Source organism: Oncorhynchus tshawytscha, linkage group LG12 (assembly GCF_018296145.1).
Source record: "Oncorhynchus tshawytscha isolate Ot180627B linkage group LG12, Otsh_v2.0, whole genome shotgun sequence".
NCBI classification, from domain to species: domain Eukaryota; kingdom Metazoa; phylum Chordata; class Actinopteri; order Salmoniformes; family Salmonidae; genus Oncorhynchus; species Oncorhynchus tshawytscha.
Genome location: NC_056440.1, coordinates 63,203,336 through 63,225,738, shown reverse-complemented (window position 1 = coordinate 63,225,738; position 22,403 = coordinate 63,203,336). Strand labels below are relative to the sequence as shown.

At 44.5% G+C, this 22,403-nt stretch overlaps 1 protein-coding gene across 3 annotated transcripts in view; it reads right to left on the bottom strand.

Moving 5' to 3' along the window:
- Positions 1-20,801, bottom strand: part of LOC112235733 (inhibitory synaptic factor 1-like) — a 49,516-nt gene extending 28,715 nt beyond the window's left edge. The window contains exons 1-3 of one of the 3 annotated variants that reach the window (XM_042330882.1): positions 20,089-20,801; positions 18,140-19,436; positions 17,511-17,888 (exon numbers count right to left, since the gene is read on the bottom strand). In XM_042330882.1, coding sequence (XP_042186816.1) covers positions 17,511-17,660 — 150 coding nt within the window. In that variant the 5' untranslated portion in view covers positions 17,661-17,888; positions 18,140-19,436; positions 20,089-20,801. The other 2 variants (XM_042330880.1, XM_042330881.1) reach the window with 2 other exon arrangements.
- Positions 20,802-22,403: the final 1,602 nt, after the last annotated feature.

Genomic DNA, 22,403 nt, shown 5'->3' with positions numbered 1-22,403 from the left:
TTTGGCTATCCAACTAAGTTTGTTATTCCTCAAGGATACTCTGTGGTGTACTGGAGTCAGAGAGCAATAAAGTATATTCTGCCCGAGCTAGCCTCCCAGATAAAAAAAAACATCTTTGTGAATAGAAAAGTAGGGTATATTGATCTTGTTAACCTTTTTTTCTATGTTTAGATTGGTACTAAATGCCTCACCCATAAAGCTATGACTATTCCAAAGGCTAGTTCAGATGTATGTGTGTGTGTGTGTGTGTGTGTGTGTGTGTGTGTGTGTGTGTGTGTGTGTGTGTGTGTGTGTGTGTGTGTGTGTGTGTGTGTGTGTGTGTGTTTGACGTTGCCTGAACATCAGAAGAGCTAGTACAGCATCAGAATAAAACAAGCTTGCTGAGAGCCATTGCGTCATTAAAAAGTCAAGCTGAACATGAAAGATTGGTATGCAGAGGGATTTTGGATAGAGACTCAGGGACACTCAAGTTATAGACATCCTCTGTTGTACATTATAAGCCATTAGGCCAGTTTTGTCACGAAAGAGTGGCTCTGCAGCAACAGGTATGGGTATGACAATAGTTTGGCATTTGGATGGTTTATTTAGTCCCTCACTACATTTCAGCTTTATGTCTTACATATTTATTGTTCTGAGGCAGGCGGACATGCAGCAATGGGTTGAGAACAGCGTGAGGTAGTGTTTTGCACAGTGTCTATCTAATTGCCTGACCAACAGTAGCTACAGTAAGGCCTCATTCTAACCAGTTACAGTACTCTGTCTCCACACTAGGCTTTGTTCTAACTAGATGCTCTGTCTCCACACTAGGCTTTGTTCTAACTAGATGCTCTGTCTCCACACTAGGCTTTGTTCTAACTAGATGCTCTGTCTCCACACTAGGCTTTGTTCTAACTAGATGCTCTGTCTCCACACTAGGCCTTGTTCTAACTAGATAGTCTGTCTACACACTAGGCCTAATTCTAACCAGCTAATCTGTCTCCATACTAGGCCTTGTTCTAACCAGATAGTCTGTCTACACACTAGGCCTTGTTCTAACCAGCTAATCTGTCTCCACACTAGGCCTTGTTCTAACCAGATAGTCTGTCTACACACTAGGCCTAATTCTAACCAGCTAATCTGTCTCCACACTAGGCCTTGTTCTAACCAGCTAATCTGTCTCCACACTAGGCCTTGTTCTAACCAGATAGTCTGTCTACACACTAGGCCTAATTCTAACCAGCTAATCTGTCTCCATACTAGGCCTTGTTCTAACCAGATAGTCTGTCTACACACTAGGCCTTGTTCTAACCAGCTAATCTGTCTCCACACTAGGCCTTGTTCTAACCAGATAGTCTGTCTACACACTAGGCCTAATTCTAACCAGCTAATCTGTCTACACACTAGGCCTAATTCTAACCAGCTAATCTGTCTACACACTAGGCCTAATTCTAACCAGCTAATCTGTCTCCAGACTAGGCATTGTTCTAACCATGTACTTTGTGTCTCCACACTAGGACCCATTCTACCCAGCTAGCACATAACATTGTGAGAACCATATGTTTCTTAGAGCTTGGTTGTCCTTTGGTTGTTTTGCATGCAACCTTCCCATAATGTTTCCTACAGGTGTCCTCATGGTTATATTTAAAGCAATGGTCTCAAGTTTTTCAGAGAATGTTAAGAAACCTCTTGATCCTACTTGAGACGCAGACGTCCCACCTAGAGCTCTGGAAATGCAAATGCGCTACGCTAAACGCTAATAGTATTAGTTAAAACGCAAACGTTCATTAAAATACACATGCTTGGTATTGAAATAAAGCTACAGTCGTTGTGAATCTAGCCACCGAGTCAGATTTTTAAAATGCTTTTCGGCGAAAGCATGAGAAGCTATTATCTGATAGCATGCAACACCCCAAAAGACCCGTAGGGGATGTAAACAAAAGAATTAGCATAGTCGGCGCTACACAAACCGCACAATAAAATATAAAACATTAATTACCTTTGACCATCTTCTTTCTTGGCACACCTTGATGTCCCATAATCAATACTGGGTCTTTTTTGGATTAAATCGGTCCATATATAGCCTAGATATCGATCTATGAAGACTGTGTGATAAACGGAAAAAAATAGCGTTTCATAACGTAACGTCTTTTTTTAAAAGTTAAAAAGTCGACGATAAACTTTCACAAAACACTTCGAAATACCTTTCTAATGCAACTTTAGGTATTACTACACGTTAATAAGCTATAAAAATCATCAGGAGGCGATGTAAATTCGATAGCTGGTCGTGTGGAAAAAATGTCCGGAAAAACACAGAGACAATGCCTCGAGTTGGTGGTCGGAGGGAATCGGTTCCCTTTGGTCGGATCTACCAAGAATCAAATCAGAATCAAATGAGAAGACTCTATACATCCTGTGGAAGCTGTAGGTACTGCAACCTCGGCCTCATTTAATACGGTTCACCTTTAACAATTCCTGGAAGTGGCGCATGGATATTTTTTTCCATCTCCAGTGATCAGATTTTCCTGCGCTTTTCGATGAAACAGACGTTCTGTTATAGTCACAGCCGTGATTTAAACAGTTTTGGAAACGTCTGAGTGTTTTCTATCCACACATACTAATCATATGCATATACTATATTCCTGGCCTGAGTAGCAGGACGCCAAAATGTTGCGCGATTTTTAACAGAATTTCCGAAAAAGTAGGGGGGAGGCTTAACAGGTTTTAAGAAACAACGTTCTTCTGTGGGAATTTCAGTACTTCATCACAACATGTTCTACAGATTTCTGCCATTTACTGGCCCCAAAAGGGGTTAAATATGGGTAAAATAATGAAAATAATTTCCTGATCTCTCAGATATTGGACAGACACTTCAAAACAAACTTTATTTTGAAAATTATTTTGACAATCTGTTTTGCCGTGTGTGAATATGTTATTCAATATGTTTCTATGGGCTAATAGCAGTAAGGTCAAATTCAATGTTTAATCAAATCATTTGTAAATACATATTTTTTATATCTACAGGGGCCTTTTTACAGGGGCATTTTAACACTGCATTGTTCTTAGCCCTGGGCTAGACTAGCTTTTCCTGTGTTCACACAAGTATTTGTTAACCCTGGGTTAAGGATTCACCGTTGTATTCCAAAGCCCTGGGCAAATGGACAAGCACAACATGCAACAAACATTCTATCCCTGACACGCGACCAATGTTACAAGCAATTTAGCACATTGTTTCTTCTTGCTTCTAGCCTAGCATTTTATTTCCAACAGTGATGGTTTGTATAAACCTCGGGAAACAAATTCAATCTCGCCCTTGTACAGAAAATGCTGTGCATGAACGAGACATTAACATTTATGATCCAGGTGAAAACATGCAACAATATTATTATCATGGATATATCCAATTGAATGTCAATAGAAGCTATGAAAAAATACATAAAATGAGGGTTTGCTGCCCTTCCAGCTGTAGAGTTTGTAGCTTTAGTTGGCTAAGTGAGAAGACATTAGCCAGCCTGCATAGCAACCATTTTTGTTAGGCATAGCAACCAATCTTTTTGTACAGATGAAAGTTTTAGTTTTTGTCTTCAGATGGAAGAAATAGTATGAATTTATTTATCAAAACTCATTACAGGCATCACGAGTATATGTCAATTAAGTGACAGTACAGATTTTGTGATCGGACAGTGAGCTATCTAGGTATTGTTCTTGACCTTGTTTCACACTGGCTATTTTGACACTGTGTTTCTGGGGCTAGCCCCGAAAAGTCGGTGCTAACCCTCCTCCGGAGCAGGGCCCACTAGCTCTGAGCTAAGGTTGGTGCTATCCCACTTTAGAATGTGTAAATGCGAATACGTGCTTAGCTCTGGGCTAAAATCTCCCTTAGCCCAGCACTAAGGAGGCTCTTAGCCCTGTGCTAATGTGCAGTGTTTACGCGCCTAAATAACTGTGTAAGAATGGTATTTAAAAACATCTACATTCCATTCTCAGCATCAACAAAACTCCCTCTATCCTCTATCATGTTAAGTTTGTTCAGGTGTGTTGGCCGCGTCAACTAACTGGCCAACCTGATCTCAATGAGTGCCCGTTTCCTTTGAAATAGAGTCTGTTTGAATAGTCTAAAATGAACAGTTTTGTAAATTCTTATTGGAACATGTTGAGAACGTTATGTAATCACTGTAAAATAACCTATAATTTCTGTTCTCATAAAGTTAATAAATCCTTGCAGGAAATCTTTCAGGGAACCACAGAAGAATGTTCTCATACCCTCCCTGCAACCTAAAAATGTACATTCCCAGAACAGACCAAATTTCCACTTCCGTTCTCAGAATGTTTCAAAAACATTCTGTTTTAACCATCAGGTAACTTATGGCTTTGTTACCAGAACCATTAGGAAACCAAAAACGTACATTCCCACAACCTCCAAGAAACCAAATGTGCTAGCTGGGTAACTAGATACTCCGTGTCGCCACACGAGGCTTCGTTCTACCTAGACACTCTCCACACTAGGCCTTGTTCTAACTAGACACCATGTCTCCAGAGCTCTGCTCCACTCTTCAAACCAGAACCCAGAGCTCTTAACCTCGGGAGCCCTGGGGAGGGAAGGCCCCACACGTCCCCTTCATCCCTCCCTCCTGCAGCTAGGAGAGGCCAGAGTGAGACCGTATATCATCTAGTCAATCATCCAGAGATATGCCCTTCACTTTAACAAGTCTGAGAGCATGTCTGCCATAGTCTCTCTGCCATTTGTTCTGCAGAATTTTGGGGTCAGAACAGTTTGTGTTGAGCTGGACTGAGCTTCAGAGAGTCTTAAGACACTTCCTGCCATAGTCTCTCTGCCATCTTTTCTGCTCAGGACACGTTTGAAAGGAGGCAAAGTTCTGTCCCAGCAATTAGCAGTCAGAGTTAGTAATGGTGTCACCTTGGTCCAGTTGTCTGCCACTGGTCCAGGCAGTGGGGGTAAGTTTTTGACGGTGTGTGAATTTCCCACAGATGCATGCGTCTTTGCGTGCCAGTGAAAACTATCTGCAAAGGTGTCATAGCCTACAACGTTGCAGATTCCTTTGGCCACAGGCATCAATTAGTGTTGCTGGAAAGGAGTGTGTGAGACATTTACAGAGACATTTACAGCGAGCGTACGTGCAAAGGGCACAGTGTCTCCTGTTGGTGTCAAGGTAAAGCACTTTCAAACAAGCTTTTAAAACAGACAACACTCCTGACTGTCTCTCACGTTGTGTTTTTCCCATTGTGCAGATTTACATCATCCCTACATCAGCACCACTGTCGTTTGTTCTTCACACACCATTTTCTTCTAAGTCCTAACCAAAGACCAACGCCTTTATCAAAATACCCCAAATACTGCTCTGCACTGCACCATTCTTAAAAAGGCTATATGTCATTTTAACTCCCTCTACAACTCTTCTTTACCTAATAATTGATTCAATTAAAAGAAAGAACATTGAAAATAGTTGATGCACTTTACAGATGGCGTCCTTTTGCCTTTTTGGATGAATGCAAGACCAAAATGCAAGACCAAAATGCAAGACCAAAATGCAAGACCAAAATGCAAGACCAAAATGCAAGACCAAAATGCAAGACCAAAATGCAAGACCAAAATGGCAGCTTGCTGTTCGTTCATCACTCTGCGGGACTGAGCTCCCAAGAAATCTCTCATTGATCTTACCAACATGGTATGATGAGTAGAAAGATGAGGCTGTAATTTACATCGCAATTGAGAAAAGAGATAGCATTGCTGCTTACATCAAGGCTTGTTAAGGAACACTTTAATTAATTGGGGGATGTGGGCACTTCACTGAATGCATAATGCTCCATGAGTTGAGCATGCAGGACAAGTCAACAACCCAAACTAACCTGCAGTTCATGACCACGTCTGGATTTACCTGATTAGCATGACTACGGATGCAGATGGATAAAGTTTTTGATTGTTGATCGGGTAACTCACATTTATGTCACCACTGCATTGTCCCCTCACACACAAATGAACCTGCTTTCCCTATGGTCCATAGCAGATGGGAAAAGACAGAGTTATGCTATTTTTGTATAGTCAACCATGGCACACAGAAGTGAGGTTGAGACTAAATGGATGGGTGGATATGGATTAGGTGCTCTGTAAAATTGAATGTAAAGTATGCATGTAAAGGCATAAAAAAAGTATATCTGGTCTCAATACTTGAATAGCTCTACTTAACATGAAAAACAATCATGCTTTTGCAGTTTCAAATATGTGAGTACATTCATACATTCATAAAGACCTCAGTTTTGTCCACATCAACAGTGAGATTATTTTTGTCTACTAAATCCTGTATCAGGAGGGAAGCGACTGCTGTGAATACCCAGTGTGGATGCAGGAATGACTGGTGCTTAATAGTCAGGCCCAGTTTTTATTGTCATGCATCTGCCACTGACTCACATCCATAGAACTGTAGACTGAAACATGCTGACCCTCCTTCCTGGTCCCAGGCATGGTTCTGGGAGTAACTGCTGCCTGTAGCCAGAGATAAGCTCCCCCCTCTCTCACACACACACACACACACACACACACACACACACACACACACACACACACACACACACACACACACACACACACACACACACACACACACACACACACACACACACACACACACACACACACACACACACACACACACACACACACACACACACACACACACATTCTCTTGTCCTTTCTCTGTATTTCACAGTTTTCTGCAACATGTATACTGTCTGCACACTTGCAGACTCGTTCAGTAGCTACTGTAGGTTGCAGGAGATCTGTTGCTGTGCCATTGTCCCCCTGTAGCCTGCTCTTTGTTTTTTGTGCCGATATAAACCGAACCCCGAACAACAACAGGTCAACACAAAAAATCTTGACGTTGGGCAAAGCACTTCATCACCCTGGACTTTCTGCTCTGCCAACATTAACAGCTGATACTGAGGGTTATATGTATTCAACCCATGACCTTAATTAGCACAGTGGAGATCTCCATGGCACCACTGTGGCCCGCCCCAACCCCCATCCCTCATTCCTTTATTTCCTCCCACGTCAACTGCAGCAGCTCTCAGCCAAACAAGGACAGCTAGACTTTAAATGCTCTGCCAATGAGTCACGTAGTTTGCCTTTTGGCAAGTGGCAAAAGCACACAGAATGAATAATCAAGTGAACGCTCTGGGTCAGGGGCTTAGATTTATGTGACGGGGGAGAAGCTTTAGCTCTGTGAAGGGTCATTGTAGTCATGATACCCCTATACTCCATCCATCCCTCACCCTCGCCACAGTGTGCTTCTACATCCATCCATATCCCTCTCTACTTCCACTGTATTGATTAAACACTCAGGCAACCTAATGCCACGGATGGATATTTTAAATGTAAGAACATGATCAGTGATAGTACAGGAAGAATGGGAAGCGGTTGGCGCGCTAAAAACATTACTGTACCTCCGCTTGACTTGCTGACACGGCTGCAAAGTGAGCGACTTATTATTTGTTCCCAAAATCAGAACACATGAAGTCGTTCTTGCAATTTCTCCATCAGCTATATAGTTTCCACTGAATAATGTCTGCACCAGAACCAGGAGTAAGGCAAGGGAGACGTGAGTCATAGTTGAAATGAGGACAGTGGAGCTGCTTTTCTTGTCAGTCTCTTGTCAGCCTCTGTAACTTTACATACAAATAGGGATGTCACTTTAGAAGGGGGTGTGTGTGCACCCCCTAGAGATCCTGCATAAACTCTGCCATGTCACCTGGAAGTAAGCTCAACTCACACTAGACTATTAACAACACAGAGACAATATAACTAAATATTCACTTCCAGCCTGCAGGTGTAAGAGTGTAGGCAGAGAGGGACTTGGTATGAAAGCTGTGCTCGTGGCCTTGTTGTGGGTTGGGGTGAGTCTAGGTTCAATGAAGGTGGAGGTTAGCAGGTGACTGTTAGAGGGTGACTGAGTACACACGCAACCCGAATGCCCTTTCATACCCTCACCACCACTGTCAAATGACAAAAATATTAATCATCAAAACAGTTTGTTGACACATCCTTTCCCCACTGTCTGCTCTTACCTGTGTCCCTGAATAATTAATCTGTCCCCTCGTCTGTCTGTGCATCTTTCATCTCCGTCCCCACCGCCTGCCTGGTCGCCTGCCTGCCCGCCCGCAGCTGACGCCTGCATCTGAACACTATTGACAATGACAGTGGTGGCAGTCATCCATGCGGAGCCAGGTGGCAGCCGGAGTGTGACTGCTACCACAAGGTTACAGCAGCACATAAATAGTCTGAGAGAGAGGGGGCTTGGATCCCTCTCTCTGGGTGGAAGGAAATGTCTGGCTGAAGTTCCAGGCCCATGCTCCTGCAATCAGTCACCAATTGTACACCTATCTCTATCAACTGATCTGAGGTGGGTTTCTCAAAACCTGTGTGCACTAAGATCATTGTTCATCCATTGCCTACCAATGGACTTCAGATGATTGTAGTGCTTCAGAGGTTTTTGGGAAACTCACCCCTGCCTTCTAAGACCCTATTTAGATGACATATGTACACAGGCTACTCAGGAACAGAAATTAGGTAATGAATGACATTTTAGTCTGGGGATTCTGGGAATAATACTGCCTTTATAACCAACTGTGATAAATAACAGTTGTGAAGTCATCATTACAAGTTGGGTGTATTCACATGCTTGAACTGGGAAATGCCGCCAAACACGGAGGTCATTGAAAGGCTTGTGATTGTTTGATATTTTTTGCCCATAAAAAGCTGCTTTCACTTTCTAAATCAATAGGAAGATGAACGGAATCAATTTTGCATGAACAATTTGCATTTTGTTCTTACTATCAACAAAAACTGCTGAAGATGCTGCCATGCTTGTAGTCTTACTGACAAATGACGTCGGAGGTTACTAATCACCACCAGTTGGAGGGGTGTTCAAGTGGATTTTTCCCAATCGTGTGCTGGTATTTACAAAATGACGAGATGTTGGGAACGCTGCGTTATCTTGTTCATAGACATTATAGGAAGGTACAACAGTATTGTTGGCCTACTAAAATGTGACTGAAATATTGTAGAATAGTGGACCATATGGTGTTGTCAGGAGGGTGTGAAGCATTAAGATTCAGGTGCAAAATGGTGGTATACAGTCAGTTCTATAATTATTGGCACCCGTTGGTAAAGATGAGCAAATAAATACATGTACATGCTCAAATATTTTTTGTTTTATTCAAAAAGGGACCAATGGAGTTAAGGTCGACGGCATCATGAACTCTACCAAGTACCAGGACATTTTTAGCCAAAAACCTGGTTGCCTCTTCCAGGAGGCTGACACTTGGCCACAAGTGGATCTTCCAGCAAGACAATAACCCCAAGCATTAATCAAAATTACAAAGAAATGGTTAATTGACCACAAAATCAACATTTTGACCACAAAATCAACATTTTGCTCGAGTCCATTCAAACCACTGATTTTCAATAGGGTTCAAGGCTACTTGAAACCCATTGAAAATCAGTGGTTTGAATTTAAGAGAACAGCCCATAAGAACAGATGAAGGATATCAAATATCTGGAAAGATTCTGTATGGAGTAATGGTCTCAGGTCCCTCCCAATGTCTTATCCAATCTCATAAAACATTTGAGAAAAAGGCTCAGTGTCCTTGTCCTCGCAAGGGGGAGGCTGCTAGAGTATTGAAAAAAGGCTATATATTTTTTTTATTGCTTCTGAAACAAAATAATTTTATCTGAGCAAAAACATAAAATAGTAGAATTCCCAAATGTTTTGGAGCTTACAATACAGCTCAGTATTTGTATTATTTATTTTATAGAGTCTTTTTTGCTCATCTTTAACAAGGGTGACAATAATTATGAAGCACCTGTAGATGAGGCAGAAAACATTCTAAGCCTTGATGAAACATTGAGTATGGCCTCACTCATAGTAACTAGCCCATAGAAAAGCTTTAAGCAGCACATACATGCATTTTGTACTGGGGAGGATGGGATGGGGAGTTGGCGGTGTAAGGCCACCTCTTTTTGCTTATTCTTCTTCACATACAAATGTTATTAGTACAAACTCCAGTGTGATCAATATGATAATTTCTCTGTTTGTAGTTCTTACTTTTTTATTCTTTAAAGTGTCAGCCTAAGGCTACATATGGCATAAAGTGTGTAAATTGACATTAATATTGTACCTGAACCCCCATCCCCCAACAAGAAAATAACAAAGCAAACAAAAATGTGAGTATGATTTAAAGTATCTGTCCTATATCTGAGAGACATAAAAAAGCTCAAGATGTGTGTATATTTTTTTTTATAGTGTAATGACCCATACTCCTATGACGTGGAAATGCCCTATCCAATTCATCCATTTTTTTGAGTGAGTGCATGTTCGTAAGGGGCTCAACTTCCGATGGTGGGGTCACATTCATTTGTAGCCGGACACTACAGACAGAAGTTGGCACATCGGCAGTACCAACTTCAGATGAGTCCCGTGAAGCTTGTGGGGGTCATATAGCAAAACGGAGAATACCATCACGTTTGTGAGAGTCTTAACTTTCAAGCCCAAACTGTTCGGACTCTGCAAACGTTTTTGTGAGAAGACCGATTTTCTTGATGTCTCCTGGTCTGACAAACACCGCTGTAGCTCTGCCATCTTCCACCACAGAAGCAGAAGGCCGACATTGGCAGATATGGTGGATTGAGAAACAGCCCATGCAAAAAAGATATCTCTATCTTAAACTGATGGATTTTGATGGGAATATCGATTTCCATGCGGACATCAAATCTAGGGGGTTGAAAATGAGCACCTGAACATGTTAAAAGCCCTAAACAGGTATTTTATCAATTAGCAATTCCCTTAACAATGAATACTTCTCAATAGTTGTCATATTAATGACCAATACATAATACATTACAACATATCAGGACATAACATCACATAATCATTAACGAATAGCCTATAGATGTTAGGAAAACGTGCTGTATACAGTATGTGGATGTGATTGTGACTGTGGGCACCTGCAGGATAATTGCTGCTGGATAATACCTTCTGAAATGAGTTCTATCCGGAGTACTTGGAACGTCAAACTCTGACGTCACTCTATTGAAGTTGGAATTTAAAATGGTTAAGGTAAGGGTTAAGGTTAGATTAGGTTAGGTTAGGTTAGGTTAGTTTAGGGTTAGGATTAAGGTTAGGATTAGGGCAACAGGTTGGCGACACAATGTAAATGAACTTCTAAAATAGATTTTACAACCTCTTCTCGTGTGTGATATTCTGTATAACAACTGCGATGCATATTAGTCTACAAAGGTTTTAGTAAAAGGACTATGCTTGAAAACACGTGCACATTTTGCAATCTGAGTTTGGTGCCAAATCAGAGGATATGAATGGAGTGGAATGTCTCACTTAAAGGGCACCCCGGTGTGAATCATCAAAAACATGAATAAAACCGGAAAATAACCAGACAATGCATGCCCGGTCAGATAGGCCAACAGACAGAATTGATCAAATGAATCAAATGCCTGATTGAAAGGTTTTTAAAGGTTTGAGGTCGCAGATGCTTGGTTGCCTGCTGTTAAAGCTTTTGAAAGGACGTTGGGCTTCTCAGAACAATCACATTATGGGCTCATTCTAAACTGGGTCGATTCATGTTACCCAATCATAGCAATGCAGTTATTAATATTTTGCCCAAAACCACGTGAGGTTTTGTAGGTTCCTCAGTCTGTCACAACGAACCATAATGTAATAGTGATCTAGCTGCCCTGAGCGTTTCCCTGGTACAGCCGATGGAGAGAAAAAATTGGTCTCTTGACAAGTAGGTCACCTACTGTATTAATTTGGGTTGCTATTCATACTTTCAGACACATTCATAACCTACATGTCTCCAATTTCTTCTTTGGTATTTGTGCCCCTTCAGTGCAGTGACATTCAACCTTGCAGACATTTCACTGGAAGTCCAAAGAAAATGGTTTTGTCAGTGTGAGTACAGTATGCTCAGAGACCATCAAGTAATGTAGCTATTCTATTCCGGGGGCCTGCTTGTGCACGTCAATGGATGCCATTTTTTCACACCATTAACTACAGCCCACTGGTTTTATTCACAGCTCAAAGATAGGCCAAAAACAATCCTAAAAACGCCCACAAGCACAATTGCTAAAATTGATATAAGCTGTTTCAACCGGTCTGTCGCCAGCCTGTACAGCAAGGAGGAACCATTATCTCTCTCTCTCTCTCTCGCTCTCTCTCGCTCTCTCCCTCCCCCCTCTCTCTCTCTCTCTCTCGCGCTCTCCCTCCCCTCTCTCTCCTGTATCCTCCCCTGGAGGAAGGGGAAGGGTTGCAGCTTCACATTATGTACAAAGATGCATAGCAAGCCCCCTCAATCCTCTACCTCATGTAATGGTATCTAGTCACAGATAGCTGGCGTTGTAGAAAAGATATGTGGCTTACCAGGTTGATTTGGTATGATGACTGCTTTGATATAAGGGCCAATTTTGTACCTCGCCTGGGCTCTAACCAGGAACTTTCATTATCATCTATGCTGAGTGCAAGGTCCACAGAGAAGGAGAGTTCAAAGGGCCTGCTAATCCACTGGGTTTTACAGGCATGCTGGGCTGGTCAACACACTGGCCCTGCATCTTAAAGTAGCTGTAGCTCCACAGCGGTGCTTGGTAAAAGAGGCTCAGTGGAAAGGTATGCCAGCCTGGTGCAGTTTTCTTTTCTCTCTCCTCTCCACAGCTCCCTCTCAAGGTTAGAAGCCACTAAAGCTTTAACTCTTTATGTCCCACTGCTAAGGTGTCTCTCTGTTTTACTATAGGAGCGTTATGGGTCATTCTGAGGCGGAACTAGCCAGGCTACTGGTCAATGAGGTCATCCGAAGATCACGTCCGGGTCACTGACTGAGGAACACAGGTATGGAGATGGGGGCGGGTCAGTACAGATGATACTGAAGTGGCCCTGTCGTGTTGTTCATGTGTAGAATTTAAGGAACTTTGCTGGAGGCATAATATCACTAAGTTTAATTGGAGAATTTAATTTCAGCACACAAAGGAGGTCAGACAAGGTGGAACAAATTGACATAGTATTGCTTCACTTCTGTTTTATCTCTGGTTGTACGTGACGCTATAGGAAACCCTTTGGCCCAGTTGTGGCAGGTTTAGTGATCATATCAACTCTCAGAGGTGACGGTAAGCCTTCAGCATAGCCCAGTGAACTCCATGTGCTTACAGGGCAGCTGGTGAGCGTTTCCCCAGACCCTCAGCTTGGCCAAATCCTGCCCTTAATCTTCAGTAAATTGCCTCGCTAGTCGCTACCAGCATGCTGGGCTGGGGCACCCTCACTGGAGAGGCCACGGTAAACTGGGCAGTCAACCTAGGAAACTGGCAGGGAAATGGAAACAGTTGCTTTCTGGGAAACGGTCCACCAGGGCACAGAGACTGATTGTAATTTGTGATAAGTGGGCTCAGGTAAACTAAAGGAAACCAGCATCACCACCTGCAGCGCTAACACATGATTAGTTTGTGCCCACAGGGGCATCTTTTTAACACATACACTGTAGATTATTTTTTATTCAACAAAGACCCTTTCAATTACGGCACCTGTTCTCACACGGAACATGTTTTTTTCAGACCTGAGAGGTTGGGTTGGTGCACCAATTTGCAATTGTCATAATTGTGCTGCTAGGCAATGACTGTCACTGTGACTGCACACCTAGTGTCCACCCTTTGACACTACAGCTGTAAGGTGGCCTCGTCCCTGCCACGGGGCACTGTCGGCAGGGGAACAGAGAGCAAACAGAGGAGAGGATAAACGTCCACTGCAGAAACAGCAGCCTTTGATTTGGATTTAGGGCTTCCTGTGGCTACCTCTGTGTTCTGACCAGATTTGAGCGGTGCTGAGCTCTGTGGCGGTTATCCGAGTGTGCCGACTCCCTTGCCGTCCCCCACCGTGGTGCTGGTGCCCGGTCCAGACTGGATCAGGACGGAGGCCCAGTGGCTCTCTGACTGATCTTCAGCCAGCTGTTTATATTTTGTATTCCTCCCACCGCATCACACGGGGCCCAAACAATGCACCGTTTATAGAACGCCACAAAACATAAAAGTGCTGCTTTCTGCTTTCTAATCAGGTCATTTAAATGGCTTTTTCCTTTGTCCATTTTCATTTTTGCAATGTTCCCTTGATTGTTGCTAGATTGAATCCCGAGCTGACAAGGTAAAAATCATTCTGCCCCTGAACAAGGCAGTTAACCTAAGCGGTCATTGTAAATAAGAATGGGTTCTTAACTGATTTGCCTGATTTGCCAGATCAGTGATTGGGCAGCCAGACTCCGAGTTCTAAGAAATGGTGCATATTGTACTCTGCCAGTGATAATTGCTCTAGGTATTTCTTTCTTCCCTCCTCTCATTAGCTACCTTAATTCTTGCTACTGGTTTTCATGGCCGCCCTATTTGCATTTTCCTCTCACTGAGCATGGAAATCTTCCGTCCTCTGCTATTCGTATGATTCTACATAATGACTAGCTCCACATAATAACAGTTCCCTATTCTCTTTAGGTTCCATCTAAAGACGTGCCTACCACTCGTCTCTCTCTGTATTGCAGCGTGCCTGCTCTTCCCCTCCACTCTCCAATTTGTCTGTTCTTACCGCCTCATTTAATGCTTTCAATTTACCAGTCTTATATCTCTCTAATACCCAATATGGATGTTTTCTTACATTTGCTATTCCTCAGCTATTTTAAATAGCTTTTATTCATTTGGATTCAGTTTTAACAAAAAAAATATATTTCATGCTGCAGAGGATGCTGTGATTTTCATTTGGTTCCATTTTTGGCTGTCAGAGATTGTAAGGGTAATGTTGACATGATACCCCGAATTAAAACATTCCTCTACAGCTGCTATTGCTGTTGATGTGTGGAGAGTATATTATCAGTGTATTTCGTTTTGGAGACTTCATTTAGATTCTGTTTTATTCTTTCTGTGAAATTGCATAATGGGATTCACAAATGTGACACAATTGAATGGTAATGCTGGAAACATCATATCTTGAAGCGCGGCGAGTTTATAGCCGCTGTAATACATTTCTGTATGTAAATAAGATCAATGGCATCTCTCTATGTGATTGCGCTGCCTTCTAAACTGACAGTTGTTATGATGACTTCTTCTCTACGGCTTGGTTTAGTTTTATGTATGGTATGTATAGTATGTAACGTTGTTTGTATCATGCCTCCATCTCCTCTCCTGTCGTCACACCTCCAGCACAGACCAATGGCTGAAGTGAGATGAGGCAAGGCTGTGGGTCTAGCTATACTATAATTGCCAGTTTTAGATCCACTTCCAAAAAAACTATTTTGGCTCTGCCATGGTGGCTCTACTTTAACCCCCTTCTCCTAAACTCTGTGAAGGCATGGGGCGACGTTAGGATAGCCTCCCCTGCTGTGGCCATGGAGCATGTCTGAGATAACCCACATACTGAATGCAGGGCTGGGCCTGGGGCCATGTACTGTCTTGGTCCTGTATGACCGGGGTTCAGGCCTGGCTGTGGAGACAGTCATTTATGAGCTGTTGATACAGTATGTGGACTGACGGGAGCTCGGCTTGTTTTTAACCCTGAGAGCTCTGAAATCAGGCCAGCTCCCTACGGACCTCTAGAGATAATCCTATATTTATCTCTGCTGCCTCCGGATCGCCATACGCCATCAGGCTTCTCCAAACACCATCCTCCAACATGGAGTGATGATCCACCACCAGTCAGTCCAGTTCAGTTCACATTCACTCACCACGTTACCCTGACTCCCGTTATTGAGTTATTTATTTGTTTTTCTTAACAGAGCCAGTAATTCATCATTTATTTATGTGACAGATGTTATCTATTATGTTATTCATTTCATGTGGCCAAGAATGAGAGATTTTCCGGAACATTAGGCAGCCATGCATCTGCCGGTACATTGAGCACTAATGCATTTTTTCACCTTTTCAACGTTTTGCTATTAATACAGTCCACAATGGAATAAACGAGCAAATTGCTAAATATTGATACTACTGCCACTACTGCTGTTGTGGCTAACACAATCTCTTGCTACCAATTTCAATATTTCTATTTGTGTTCCCTTCAGAACGGATGATACATCGGCTGCTGTATTGAAGCCTTTTCGGGGCTCTGAAATAAGAACCGTAATACTGTATATGTTGGTGCTGGCAGAGCTAGACAGAGGTAGCTAGTGTTTTTGTTTATAAATAGCTCCAGCCAGCATTATTCCACTTGCAGGAGTCCCATAATCATCAATCACTAGAGCACCGGTGGGGTTTTTTGGACTCAGAGGGAAGCGTGAGCTGTGAGTGAGCGGTGTGGAGCGATGTGAGCCGTGCCCTTGCACCTTTCCCCATGTGAGTACATAAAGGAGGAAGTGGGCAAAAGACTGGGGGAGTCAGGGGAAGGTGGTGGTGATGGAGTGAGTTATGACCCCTCGCTCTCCCACCCTCCCCTTGGTCTGGTCAGACTCTATCCTCCCCTGGGTCTCCAGGGCACTGGGCGTGCCCCCAGCCCCCCACTCCTGGCCTCTTGATCTGAGGGAGGTTGGGAGGCAGGTAATAACAGATAGGGTGGGGTTGGAGTAGGGATGTGTCAGAGAGCCACTATTTACTCAGAGAGAGAGAGAGAGAGAGAGAGATATGGAGAGGGAGAGAGAGTGAAAGGAGGGAGAGCGGGAGAGGGGGGAGGACATCCTCTGGACGAAGGGCAAGATAGCAAGGGGCAAGGGGGCAAGATAGCTTTGCATTTACACATGTGTATGCACATTGCACACACAGGTAGGTACATACACATGGACACCCACAAAATACACACACACATACACACACATCAATCCTGCATTCTAATATCAATGAATTTTTCAAAAGTACAGTAGACATTCCATAAAGACCCACACGCTGTCACACACTATATGATCCACGCACATATTCTTCCTGTTTGTTCATCCCTTTTTGATGCAGACACACACTCTGATCTTTTCATCGCGTTACCATGGCAGTTGTGAAAATACAGTAGATATCCAGCTGATAACAAAATGGTTACGTAACTAGTGCAGTGCCAAGTCCTGTGTCTTACCTAAGCACACCTCTTCTCTCCCCTGTGTTTCTGTTTCAGCCCAGATTCCTGGCTCTGCCCTGCTTCCTCTACAGCCACTATTTAAAGAAGGTTTCATAGGACGCTGAATACATCTGAACGACACTTATCGTTGTGTACACGATGGTATCGGAATTAGCCCTCGAATGCCAAAAGGAAGATGGTATTTCTAATTACAGAAGCAGAAACCGATGTTCTCCTGCCACCTGCACCCAAGCCAAAGTGATGTCATCTTCAAATCCTAATTAAAAGCATCTCTATTCTGTGAAATGCATTCTATACACTTCATTCAATGCAATCCTCTCAAGGAGTAACTCCCCAATCTACCTTACTCCTCCAGCCCCCCACCACCACCCCTGGAACCTCGTCCCCAGTAAGGTGAGACAGTGGCGCATGCTGCCCGCTATAGTGCCTCACCTCCCGGAGTTCCTTGGCCACATCCTTGAGCTCTTTGAGAATGCCGTCCAGCTGGTTGATCACCATCTTCATGTGGCTGCGGATGCGTTCTCTGGGGGTCTGGCTGGGGGTCTCAGAGGTGTCCCGGGCCGGAGCTCTGCTGAGGGACATCCTTCACAGGGCGACTTGGGGCCAGGGGCCGGCGGGCTGAGGGCAGGGGCGGGGGGGAGCCGATTCGGGGTCCATGTCTCTGGCCGAGAGGAGCCTCGGTGCTACTGATCCGAACAGGGGCCCCGGCCATGCAGGGAGACCTCAACATCTTAAAAGCCCCTGGACAGCCAAAAGACCTTGCCTGGCCTGAGCGCTCAACCCCCTGGCGTTACCCTCCTCCATCCATGACTCCAGGATGGATCGTACCAAAAATGAAGCCAAAAGAAACATGAAAAAACTCAAGTTAAATCCACGGAACAGGAGGATGATGAAAAGAACAGGAGCTAAGATGGTGTGTGTGAAAACACCTTATATAATAGTGTTGAGCTAGAGAGCATACTCATCTCATGTGTCAGTGTGTACGTTTGCATCGGTCTCTGAGGAGGATATTTATTTAGATCGTCTGTCAGAGGAAGTTGCTATTTTCCCCTCCCACTCACCTTCCTTTACAATCTTATTTAGCTGGTACGATGCAGTGACTTGGTGTCAGCCAGGTTACTGTAAAAGAGTGCATCCCAGGTTGTCAAGCTGAACAAGGGGTTCATGTTCAGCCTCCCCTGTAGATCAGAATATCCAAGCAAAGAAAAATAGAACTCCCAGCAGTTGCTCATTTTTTTTAATGATCTTGGTCTACATTATTGGTAGGCAGTAGGGACAAGCTTTGGATTCTAAATATACTCCCTCAGTTTGGCATCTGTCTTTTTTAGGGAGAGAGGAGAACAAATCCTTTTGAAAACAAGAGATATTCCTCCTGTGTCCTCCGCCGTGCAGTGTTCCTTTTCTCTTAGAAGTGACGGGAGAATAAACTAATCTTGAAGGAATAAAGAAATAGCCCACATCAAAAGCAACTTCTGCACCCATCCATTTTATGTTCAGATGATGCCCGACACGTGTTGTTCATTTCTCGTCAAAGAGAGGAGTAAGGAAGGTAGGAGGAGAGGTGAGAGTCTCTGTGCGTGTGTGTGTGTGTGTGTGTGTGTGTGTGTGTGTGTGTGTGTGTGTGTGTGTGTGTGTGTGTGTGTGTGTGTGTGTGTGTGTGTGTGTGTGTGTGTGTGAAGAATGTCCAATCTTTTGTTCAGTGGCAGGGCTTAGTCCAGGTGTCCAGGATAAACGGACATCTTAGCGAGTAAAATGTGACTAATGAATAGAACGTGCAGGGGAAGAATGACAAACCAACATGGTGATGAACCAGAGGAGGTGAAAGAGAAGGAGGAAGAGGAGGATCCTTCCCCTGGCGTTAGGGTGACTTGCGTGTCCTTCGTGTCCATGCAGTGTCCCAAATCCTGCCCTTTCAGATCTGACTGTTGGTCCACTCTGGTCTGCAGGGGTGTGCCCAGAAACCAGACACCAGAGAAGATAGGAAGAGACGATTCACTTCTCTCTTTCACTCCCCGAGTTGTTGCTAAGGGAATCCAGCAGTCTGCCTGGTTGTGCTGCTGATTGATTCATTATATTTCCTCCTTCTTTGTATCTGTGCATTTCTCCTTTGGTGAACAGTTTTCAAAAAGGCAGAAAGCCCATCTCCATCCAGCAGTAAGAGGTAAATCCCAGTAGCGCGTCCCCAGGGACAGCCGGAGCCCAGGCACAGGCAGGGGGGCGAGACACACACGGAATCCAGGCTGATCCTACTGCCAGAGGGCAAGCTGGCCAATCACACATGACACCTGGAGAGACGAGAAGGAAAGCAGTTGTTTTTTTCTTCCTCTCTCTCTTTTCTCCTCTCTAGGCTCAGCAGCACTGCAAATAGAATACAACAGCAATAGAGCAAGGAAGAGAGGGAGAGAGAGGGAGGGAGAGAGGGAGAGAGAGGGAGGGAGAGAGGGAGAGAGGGAGAGAGAGGGAGGGAGAGAGGGAGGGAGAGAGGGAGGCAGGGAGGGAGAGAGGGAGAGAGAGGGAGGGAGAGAGGGAGAGAGGGAGGCAGGGAGAGAGGGTGATAGAGGGAGGGAGAGAGGGAGAGAGGGAGAGAGAGGGAGGGAAAGAGGGAGGCAGGGAGGCAGGGAGATAGACAGGAATTAACTGCGGTGCTGGAATTTGCCGATTTTTTTAGCTGCTGTGAAAATGCACATCTAGTCTCAGCAGGACTCTCCCACCTTCCTCTTATTAACACCAAAACACAGACACACACACACTTACCTTCTCTCTACATCAGCAGCTGTAGCTGTGTCCAGGGCTTACAGTCTATGCTCTGTGATACTGACTGATTAAATGCACAGGAGGATCATCCAAGCCACACACATCCTGCTAGTTCTCTTGCAGTCTCAATCTCTCTATCAAAACACACACTGACACCCTCCTCTCTTTCAGCCACACACTCACATGCTCACACACACACATATTATACTCCCCGACTTGTTCTCTTTGTATCTACCTCTCTCCCTACATCACTTACTGTCTTCCTAGAGAAAGCAGCTCCAGTCAGAAGGCGAAGAATTAATTCAGTGCCGTGGCTCAATGGAAGGAATGAAGGAGAGCATGTGGAGGATGGAGATGTGGAGGAGGAGGCGGGATGGAGGAGGAGGCAGGATGGAGGAGGAGGCAGGAGGAGGCAGAAGTGGAGGTGGGCGGAACGGCCCTGACAGCAGCACTCTTAGACACCAGAGAGAGGAGGCGGCTGAAGAATAGGGACCAGCAGCAGAGTATAGATCCGGCTGCTGCTGCTGCTGATGATGCTGAGGCTGAAGCTGTTGCTGCTGTAGATGCTGATGCTACCGTTGCTCTAGTGACGATGCTGTGGAAAAGAAGAAGCCACTAGCCATCCTCATCAACCCTGCCAGCGTCAGGAAACAGCAGAAAGAGCTACTGTGTACAGAGCTGTGGAGAGGATCTGTATCAGTCAGAGCCCTCTGGAGGCTGCTCCTGACGCCAATCTGTCTCTCTCTCTCTCTCTCTCTCTCTCTCTCTCTCTCTCTCTCTCTCTCTCTGTCTGTCTCACTCTCTCTCCGTCCCGTCTCTCTGCCCCTGCGCCCTGAAGTGTCCTCGCTGACTGCCGGGTGAAGGCAGGCTGATGCCAGGGTTTATCGTGAGGCTCAGGCTCCTGCCAGCACAACTTGCTTTGCTTCTCCGCTCTGACTGTGTGGAGGAAGGAGGGGCCTGGCGTTTTAAAGGCACAGCACTAGCTAGGTAGCTACAGTCTCCTCTGCCTGGATCCTCTCTCCCCTCTCTCTTTCCCCTCTATGTATCGCTCTAACTCTCTTTTCTCAGGATGGACTCTTCGTCTGCTCACAGACAGCCGACCCTTCACTAGGGAACGAGTGTCCAAAAATTGCTGGCTGTTGCATCATTAACACACAAAGCAGGTTGGGGTTGTTATGACCTCATCAAGGAGGGACTGCATTACCTTCCCTCTCCCTACTCTCCTCATTAGGATGTTTTGATCATATCATCTATCTAACCCCTCCAGAGGCAATTATCTTAATGTGAAATCTGTAACAAAAGCACATTGTGTCTTTTAGCAAAGCAACAATGGCATGTTTTAGTGGCAGTTTTCAGCAGGTAGTGAATGTAGGTTTCCTGTGGGTTTTTGTGGGTAAGTATGCTAAGAGGCCTTGGCATTCTTTTGCATAATTGTTAAGGGAGATGTGCTGGAAATCGAGGTCCAGATGAGTCTGAAGTGAGGACCAGTGTGGTTTGGACTGCCAGGATCACAGACAGTGTACCACTTATTTGAAGGGCTAATTGGGAGGATTCTACAGTAGAACATGTATTCCCTTTGTACATTTACTTTGATTAATAAAACATCAGCTTTGCATGTTCTCTTTCTCCTTTTGAAAACATCAGTGATAAATACTATACCATATTGAAATATGTCTCGGTGTACCTATAACTCTATATCTCTTAGATCAATACTTCATTTACATATGGTTATCAAAGCATTGACTCACTCCTGCAGGTTCATGCTCTACAGCATCCGTAGAGTATGACCCCACCTCACACAGGAAGTGTCACAGGTCCTAATCCAGGCACTTGTCCTCTCCCGTCTGGACTACTGCAACTGTTGGCTGGGCTCCCCGCTTGTGCCATCAAACCACCTCCAATTTATCCAGAACGTTGCAGCCCGCCTGCTCATTCATACACTCCACTGGCTTCCTGTCGATGCTCGCATCCACTACAAGACAATGGTGCTTACCAACGGAAGGAACTGCCTCTCCGTCCCTGCAGGCTATGCTGAAACCCTACACCCCAACCTGATAACTCTGTGCTGCCTCCTCAGGTCTCTTGGCCCTCCTACCCATATGGGAGGGCAGCTCCCACTCAGCACAGTCCAAGCTCTTCTCTGTCCTGTGGTGGAACCAGCTTCCCCCTGAAGCTAGGACATCTTCCGAAAACATCTGAAACCCTACCTTTTCAAACAGTATCTTAAATAATTCTCCTCCTCACCTCAAAAAAATCTAACCAGCACTTGCACTTGACCCCCTCCTCCCCCCCTCCCTCCCCTAGCTCTCTACTGGTAGTTACTTTGTTGAGGAAAAGTGTACGTTCTATCCCTGTGATATGTGATTGTCCCACCTAGATATCTGTAGATGAGTGCACTAACTGTAAATCGCTCTGCATAAGAGCGTCTGCTAAATGACTAAAATGTAAACATTTAAATGATTGACATCCTTGATAAAGGGAAAGCAATTTTTTAATTTTCTTAACCAGATAAGGGTCAAAATTGTTTTGAATACCTCACCTTGCGAGGATAACGGCACTGAGCCTTTTTCT